The sequence below is a fragment of the Arachis ipaensis genome, chromosome B03 (assembly GCF_000816755.2).
Source record: "Arachis ipaensis cultivar K30076 chromosome B03, Araip1.1, whole genome shotgun sequence".
In the NCBI taxonomy this organism is placed as follows: domain Eukaryota; kingdom Viridiplantae; phylum Streptophyta; class Magnoliopsida; order Fabales; family Fabaceae; genus Arachis; species Arachis ipaensis.
In genome coordinates, this window is record NC_029787.2 from 2,680,314 (window position 1) to 2,689,414 (window position 9,101).

Genomic DNA, 9,101 nt, shown 5'->3' on the forward strand with positions numbered 1-9,101 from the left:
AGGATTTTATTATTTTTATTTTTTTTTACAAAATTTAAAAATAAAAAATAAATGTTTTTCCCATTAACAATATATATTGATAATCCAAAATATAGGAAGTAACATTCGGATGAATTATAGCTCAAATGACATAGTCTCTCCATACTCAATTAAGAGGTTATGGGTTCGAATCTTCTATTTTTGGTAAAAAAAAAAAATATATTCGGAGTTGAATTATACAATTAGACAAGGGAGGGAAATGAGTGGAAGAATTAGATTACACAAAAATGGTATTGGAAGAGTGAGTTTCATTGTTGTCACATGCATATGTCAATTGTCATTGCCAAATGCCAACTACAACCGCACGGCACTGTCACTCCCTCTTTCAAGTTTCAACATTGAAGCAAAAAGCCTCACATAAAGTCTCTTAGCAACTAAGTCTAAAAAGGTATCAAATAATTTGTACCAAAAGCTATTGTACTCATCACTATCTATCCCTTCTCAATCATATGATAACTATATATACATTATTTTATTATATCTTATTGTGTTTTTTGTTTGTGTTACTTTATAATATTATTGAAGCTTGCTAGCTATGCTCATTCAAGATCCTTCACCAATGGAAGAATCAAGTGTTATTCGTATGCGAGGAGGAGGAGGAAGAGGAGAAGGAGATTCGAAGCGAAAGAAGGTTCTAGAAGAAGAGGTTGTTGTTGTTGTGGAGGAGTTAGAAGAAGAAGAAGGGTTCAAAACCCCAACATGGCAATGGAACAAGATTCCTAAAATTGAGAATTGTCCAAATGCCCCAAGAAAGAAAAGGAGAAGATCATCACAACATATGAAAAGATCATCATCATCATCATCATCACAAGAGATTGAGTTCAACTTTGGAGTGATGATAAAGCATGATGATGAGGAGGTAGAGTCTTTCTTCCAATCCATGTTTGAGCTTTCTAGGGTTAACAATAACAAGAGATGTAAAAGTATATGAGATTTTTTTTTCTTTTTTTTTAATCATTTTTTGGTTAAGAATATATGGATAATCCATCATCTAATTTATTTAGTCATAAATTGATTCTATCTAGTTTTATTTTCTATATATAATCTTATATTTTTCTCAAATTTAAGATAATAACTTTTATGTAAATAGAAATAGCGAAGATGCTAGTTTGCAATTCAATCGATGTTATCGTTATTTTTTTTATTTAGTTATTCTTTGACAGTTTGCAATATATACTTTGTAATGATCGAGTCTAACTATACCAAATTTTGATCTTGCTTTCACTCAACTATATATATTCCAAAAACCATATCATTAATTAATTAATTAATTAACTTCATCACTTTTATATGATAGTTTCAAAGACTATATCTTCCAAGAATTTGAGGTTCATTATATTATTATTGTTCCATTCCTCTCAACTTTCGGTTTAGTCATTAATTTATCCCATCTTGTTCAAAAGATACATTGTTGGCACAAGGACGAAAAACAAACAATAAACCGTACGAACTCAAAATTCAAATACCTAAAAACTTGTTACCAGAATGGTAAATAGAACTTATTACTTTATTAGTTGAAGGAGAAGATTCTAAGGAATCCTAGCTGGTAAATATTATTGTTGGCACTTATCTAATTGGTGGTGATTATATATTGTTGTTCTGTTTGTATATGTTGGGGTGAAAAGAAAACAAGAGTTTTGAAAGCAACAGAAGGAAAATAAGAAGCTAATAAGGGAGTAGGGAGTGAGAGAGAGAGAGAGAGAGAGAAAGCATGGTCTCCACATGTTTGATATCCTATTGGATGAAAACTCAGGTGAAGTCGACTTCACGTGAAGTTGATATCTAAGAGCCGTTGGACGAAAATTTAGTCAAATCAGTCAAATCATCTAACAGCTCTCAGGTATCAACTTCACACGAAGTCGACTTCACCTGAGTTTTTACCATCATAGTGATATGATAGAATAAGAGTCACGTTCAGTTGTAAGTGGTAGCGCTCGTTGCTTTCCCAGGGGACCAAGACATGCATATCTTACATAACCACGAGCACCACGAGAGAGAGAGAGAGAGAAACATGTTTGGGTCCAATTTAATTGCAATACTACAAGATGGGCCAGCCCTAAATATTGTTTGGGCTTTATGCCCAGCAATGTTTTTGTGTTCAGCACTTAGTTTGCGTCTCTCTGTCATTCATTAATAGAAAAACATTTATGCTATTTATTTAGACAACAATTAATTTTTAACTACTACAAAATATAGAGGATAGAGAAATGCGCCAGTCTGGGTATGAAATTTTTGAAGGGGTTTCTAGAGATTACAAGAATTCAATGTTTGTTCAGTCATGTTTTCAAATCCGAATATACTGATACTCACAGTGCTTATTCTCAAGGTCAGAAACGATAAGGACGACAAAGAAAGAAACCACAAAAAATGAGTTAAGTAATTGGAATAATTAATTAATACATACTGTTAATTAACTTATAATAATTTAATACATATTTATTAGTTAGATTTTCAATGATAATTTATGTTTTTTATCATTCTTGAAAACTAAAACAATTTGTTTTCCTGCATAGAAACTTTAGAGAAAAGTTTAAGTGTTAGCATAATTTATTGATTTTGGTCCATATTTTTAGTTTATATTTTTAAATATGGCTGACTAATTGCTAATTATGTAATTATGCAAACAACACTTGGCAACTTGGAAGTCTTAACATGAACTGTCCATGGCTTGACACTTGACAGTTGAGTAATAAAGAAAAATTGTTTTGATAGAGTCCAAAAAGAAAAGAAAAGAAAAAATGATAGTATGAAATGATAAATCATAATAAATATTTCATATTCCCTTGTGAATCTGCAACATTCCTGCATCGTCCAGACTCACCGATCAAATTTAATTACATATGGTTGTGGTCTCCACATTCTGTCCTTATCAATCATCTCACTCCACATCTCAATCATTTCGATACATGATGCATTATTACTCCATTTCTATTTCTACTCTCTCTTCTTTTCAATCATAATGCTCCTTCAAAAGTTACTAATCTTCGTTATCCTCACAAGGTTAGTACGGTATTATAAAATAAAATTCCATGCAAAACATTAATATACTATTTAACATATTTAATTCTAGTAGTAATTATTATTTCATCAAAATTTTATATAAATATTGTGTACTAAGTCAGGACCTCAAAATAAGGAGAAACCACAGAAAAGAAGTGAGTCCGTGAATGATTCTTAATGATGCTTAGAATATTCATCAATATTAATGGAAAAAAAATTTACTACTGTTAATTCGTTAATTAGAATATGAGGATGCAATTCCTTAGTGTATATATATTCAGAAAATGAATAACATGATAAACTAAACACTACTTCACAATTTACTGTAACACTCTCTCTCTCTCTCTCTCTAGATTCTCTTAAATCTCTTCACATTGTTCTTCGTTTTTGTTTGTTTCTTTGTTTTTCCCGAGAAAATTAACAGAGAAAGATACACATACATGATGATGATGATGGAATTCCAGAACCGCAGAGTGCTACTACTCCTCAACAAGGATGTTCCAATATCTTCACCGCCGCCGCCGCAGCCGCCAGCGTCGTCATCACCGGTGATGGCGATGTATGGATCATCGTCATTGCAAGTACCAGCTCGTCCGATCTTCAGTTCAAACGTAGCCTACGCCTTCATCATCCTCCTCACCACGCTGTTCTTCCTGGCCTTCATCCTCCTCTTCCTCCGCCAATTCTCGTCGTCCGGCAGCAGAAGCCGTTGCTCGGAGGAAACGACGGAGAAGTGGGCGCTGCCGACAGTTGCGTACAGTAGGGGGAAGAGGAAGGTGAAAGAGCAGGAAGAGGAGTGCGTGATATGTTTGGAAGAGCTTCGCGAGGGTGAAACGGTAAAAATGATACCTCACTGCAAGCACGTGTTCCATCCTAACTGCATTGACACGTGGCTCCTCACTCACGTGACATGCCCCGTGTGCAGATGCCCCAAGGTTTGTGAAGAAGAAGAAGAGAATGATGAGGGAGAAACAAGAATAAGAAGAGAGGTAGTTGAAATTCAGTTACAAGAGTCTCAAACTGAAAGAGCGGTGAGTAGTGATGAGAGAAGAGAAGTAACTGGGTTGAGGAGATCACTCAGCTTCTGACTATGAATTTGATTTCCTCACATTCAGCTTCCTCAGACGTGTAAATTAAATACATAGTGTAGACATGCAACACAAACAAGCCACTCTTTGCATAAACGCTTGAGAACTTGAGAGATAGCTACTTGCGGCTTCACCTGTAAACTGTAATGTAATTTTTTATTTTTTTTTTCAAAGTTAACTGAAACTTGAACCTAACATCTCTAGGTGTGAATGGAGAGACTATATTATTTGATCTCTAGTTTGTTGGGTAAACTGTAATGTAATTACATGCTACATAAGTTTAGTTATTTCTTTAATTTTATTTTCTAGTTTGAAGCTAAATAATACTTCTACAGATTTGACTAGTTCACACTAAACACACTTACTATTTATAGTTTCATTTTTTTGAAGTATATTTATTTGTTTGGATATCAATGTGTCAAAATTGAATTTTCAATGTGTACATTTTTATTTTCGTTATATCACATATATGTTACGCCAAAAGAGAAGTTTGTGTATCATTTGAAAAATAAAAATTCACATTCAATACAAAATTATATTGATTATAAATTTCTCAAAATTGTTGCTTTGAAAAATTACATTTTCTTTTTATTTAATCATCAGAAGAAATGTTTGAACAGATATCATATTTGCCAAGCACAATAAATCTCGATTTGTGCCAATTAACTTCTAACCTAAACCCACTTTACAATATCAAATTACTCAGTTTTCTGGACTACGCAATCTACATCAACTCAATATATAAGTTTTTTCTTTATATTCCTTCCTGGTTGTGTGGTTGTGGTTGCTCGATACAACGAACGAGTTCCATTCATTACGTAAGACAATGTTGGGCCTACTAATTGCCTAATTATTTAGGTTTCTGTGATCTTATCTTATACCCAAAATCGTGTATATTGGATGTTATTGGGTCAAACTCACAAACCTACACCCAACTGAAAATGATACTCGCAATTAGTTAGTTACCGTGGCTAATAAAATTGTTAAAACTTAAAAGCGATGTCAATATTTGGTATCTCACCAAACTACCAACCTAGCAAAAGTAAAAAAGAACAAATAAAAAATTTTAAAAAGATCTGAACAACATTTCGCGATGTATGATATCTGATCCAACAAAATCTTTCCCGTTGTGACACGCTGTCATTTTGTAAAGCAACTTCTACTCTATCATCAATCAGGGAACACTTGAATATGTTTTAACCTGCATAACCTAAAAAAAACAGGAAATGCTGGTTTCCAACAAATCAACATTGGAGAGGTTCATAGCAACGTAATTCAGAGGCAAGCTAATTATGATTTAATATTGTATAGTTTACAACCCAGACATGAATCATGACATATCAGAACACTATAATCACACAAAACACAAAGGGACAGAATCTTCTATCCAGTATATCAATTAAAAGGAGAAAATCGAAAATTCAGAAACAAAACATAATTTTTATTTATATTTATAATGATATCAGAATCATGGCCACCAAAAATTTGCCATCATGTGTTCCATTGGTGCACTCAACATAAATTAAATACAGTAACATGGTATTAAACCAGAAGGAAAAAACTAAAAAATAAAAAATAGAGTAACTGGAAAACTTCCAGGAGATAAAACTTGTTAGAAACCTGTATTTTGTTAAGAGTGTGGTCTTTATTTATGTCAATCTATAGTATAGAATAAGCACGTATAACCTCCACCACGGGGGCTTGACACATCGGGCACTTCCTTTTACTTTGAAGCAACTCATTGGCACATTTAGAACATGTACACAAGTGCCCACATCTGCAACCAATGCACAACGGTATTGTAATTTGTAAGAGACTATATTATAGTCATGCGCAAACTGGCAAAGATGCAACCATGGGATAATGAATGGTACCTGTACAACAAAGAATCAATATTGCTTTCACAGCATATACAGCAAAGCCCTTTCCTCACACATTCCCATTTGGATTCATCTGATGACTCGAACTCATTTGTTCCTGAAATAAGATTAAGTTGGTCACGTTAGTGGATAATTGATGACAGATAAGTAACACAATCACGTAAAATATAAAAATAAAGTTTAAAAGAAGGCCAAAGATTAGTGGCACTGGAAAAGAAACCTCGAGGTGCAAAATAATAATACAGACCTGATGAACCAGTCGAACGATTTAGGGCAGCAGAAACTTCTTGCCTTATTGAACGCTGCAACTCCAGCTGCATATCCATACAAGCCTCCAGCATTCTTTGCATATTGTTCATCCTTTGCTGCAGTCTAGACATGTCAATTCTCAAGTCATTGACAACCTCCCAATCCTGCCAAAATAATGAAAAAAATATTCAAATAATAAATACAAATAAATTTTTAACACAAACTAATAAAAAATCAATTATCATGCCAGTGCCAGTGTGCCAGAGACACCTTTAACTTTATTAAAGATGTGAAACAAAAAAAAAACGTACAATTCCTCCTAGATGCTGATTATTCATGTCACTCTGCGACTGTGACCAGCTGTCACGGCGAGGGTGCCGGTCCCAAAGAGGCAAAGGAGGAGGAATAGGTAAAGAAGGTAGGTCATGTGGACTATTAACAGTACCCTCCTGACCAACAATCTGATCCCTACTCTGCTGTTCAAGGTCCTGTTCCACAGAGGCAGAAGACGGGGTTGTTTCTTGTAGCTCCCACTCCATCTGATTATGGCCTTGCCTTGCAACATATGATTGTATCAACTGGTCAAGACTATCGCGGAAACTGCTACGGAGGAGGTTGGAGACACTTCTCCTGTGGAATAAACAGAAATATTGATTTTAAATTACATTTTCAAGTATGAAAAGGATAAATGCAAAAACTCTCCACTCATATTTACATACCTATTAAGCAGTTCCCTGAGTTCAACACTATATACATTGTCGTCGTCTGGAAAGTAAAATCCATGAATCCTACCGACTGGAGCACTTTCAAGATCAGAAGGAGCCCCCAACCAATTTTCTACAGCCTCTTGGAAGCCACCATCCTCTTGCCAGACTTCAGGACCTTCTTGCAGCCGAGAGTTTTCTCCATCCTCATCTCCAAATTCATTTTCAGGCCACTGCATTGATGTACTGCTCACTTGATTATCATCTACACCTTCCTCCGTGCTATTTCTCCATTCACGGTTACTCTGATTCCAGACACTTCCTTCATTTTCAATATCTTCTTCCAGCTGTTCTCCTACCAGAGCAGCGGGTTCATTCCGATTCATATCAACAATATTTTCCTCCATGGGGTGGTTGGGGTTTGATGAGTCATTTACACCATTACTTATATCACCCGATCGAAGTTGATCATTGTATGCCTCAGTGAATTCCTGCATAGCACTCTGAAATGGATTTTCAGTTTGCAAACTTTGCTGCACATGATCACTAGCAGTATCCTCAACTGGCATCACATGGTTCACATCAACATTTTGCCCAGTGCTATCTCTTCTTTCAACGGCCACACTGGATGATAGCTGATTTACTGGTTCAAATTGCAAATTCTGTAACTGAGCTCCTTCTACATGACCAGTAGTATCTTGTTGATCTGGATTGTCAGACATTGTTTCCTGCAAACAATTCTGGCCCCCCAACATCTCAAGTCCATCATTTCTTCTGGTATTAGATTCAGACCGTTCAGAATTCAGAGTGGGGACCACATGTGAATTGCTAGCACCGATTTGTTCAATCGTATTAAATTCAATATCACTGTTAGGTGACATATCAGATACGTTGCCAGTTGCTTGACTGCAACCAGTTTTATCCTTTCTGGAGAAGAATCCTTCCCTGTTCAGAAGACAAATTAAATGTCGTTGGTATAAAAATATACATGAAACCACTAAAATGAATAAAGGGTGGTAAATATCAGCACATGCTCCAATATGATGAGAACAAGGATCAGTAGCATTAACTTAACTGGTATAACAACACAAGAACAATTACCATTCTACAGGACTAATGGGAAATGGGGCTGGAGAAGATTATTTTTCAAAATGTAAGCAAGGTCAAAGTATGAAAAAAGTGATTATACTAAAGTTATTATTATTCAAGAAAGAAGAGGGGACAGAGAGCTGAAAGGCTTCAGAGAGAAATAGATATGTAAAAGTTCTCATAAAATTCGTTCATAAAGAAATTAATACCTTAGTTCTGATACAGTTTGTCTTTGCCTCAATAAACCTAGTTCACTTTCAGCAACAGAAGTGGACCTGTTATTATCAACAGATCTATCATTTCTCAAGAACCAGCCTCTAAGCAATGCCTGAAAACATTTTGAAATTTGAAGCATTCATCAATTTGAGTACAAACCTCCAATTTATACTAAATCTTAAATTTTGAATTATATTTCCTGGAAGCATTTATAGTATTTCTGCTTTTAATCATTTCCTAGATTTTCCAAATTATTTTATATTTGATATTGCTTCTGAATAAGAACTTTCTGATTCTATTCTCACCTACGAGTACTTCCATCTCAAGTGATGCAAATATTTTACCCAATTCAAATTAACAAAGCTCAAAGTCCAATTTTCATAGTTAACAACCATATTGTACAGAAAAGTGAAGAAATACAATTGATAATAAAATATCTGCAGAGCAGAACAAACCTGAATGCGATTACGATGAGGGAAATGAGATACTGCCCGATGGTTCAACAACTCTTGAATTTCTCTTTGCCTTTGCATCTCAGCCTTCTTCAGCATATCAAGCATAACCTGTCGTCCGCATAATTTACGGATGCCCCTACGAAAATGTTCAGTCTGGCCCTCACCCTGGTTAACAACAAAGCCGTCACGAACACGTTCAATTTGTGTACCAATTTCAGCAGATTGCTCTTCCCTGGTTTCCCCAGAAGAAACACCTCTGTGCTGGCTACTCATTTGTACCCACTCCCTTATTATTCTCACCCTTTCCTGCTCAGTTTCACCAAGCCATTCTCCCCTTGAACTGTTATTTCTCCGGGAAATGTTTGATCCATGATCCCCAGC

The 9,101-nt window shown here is 35.2% G+C and overlaps 2 protein-coding genes across 3 annotated transcripts in view; one reads left to right on the top strand and one right to left on the bottom strand.

Moving 5' to 3' along the window:
- Window positions 2,758-4,413, top strand: LOC107634124 (RING-H2 finger protein ATL57). Its single transcript, XM_021117749.1, has 2 exons — window positions 2,758-3,039; window positions 3,464-4,413. Exons 1-2 carry the CDS (start codon window positions 2,999-3,001, stop codon window positions 4,125-4,127), a joined length of 705 nt encoding a protein of 234 aa, XP_020973408.1. The 5' UTR covers window positions 2,758-2,998; the 3' UTR covers window positions 4,128-4,413.
- LOC107629284 overlaps window positions 5,548-9,101 on the bottom strand; it is a gene marked incomplete in the record, with an annotated part of 5,251 nt that continues 1,697 nt past the window's right edge. For both annotated transcript variants that reach the window (XM_016332034.2, XM_021117748.1), the window contains 7 exon segments: window positions 5,548-5,904; window positions 6,002-6,104; window positions 6,255-6,420; window positions 6,568-6,886; window positions 6,976-7,905; window positions 8,259-8,377; window positions 8,721-9,101. In XM_016332034.2, coding sequence (XP_016187520.1) covers window positions 5,787-5,904; window positions 6,002-6,104; window positions 6,255-6,420; window positions 6,568-6,886; window positions 6,976-7,905; window positions 8,259-8,377; window positions 8,721-9,101 — 2,136 coding nt within the window.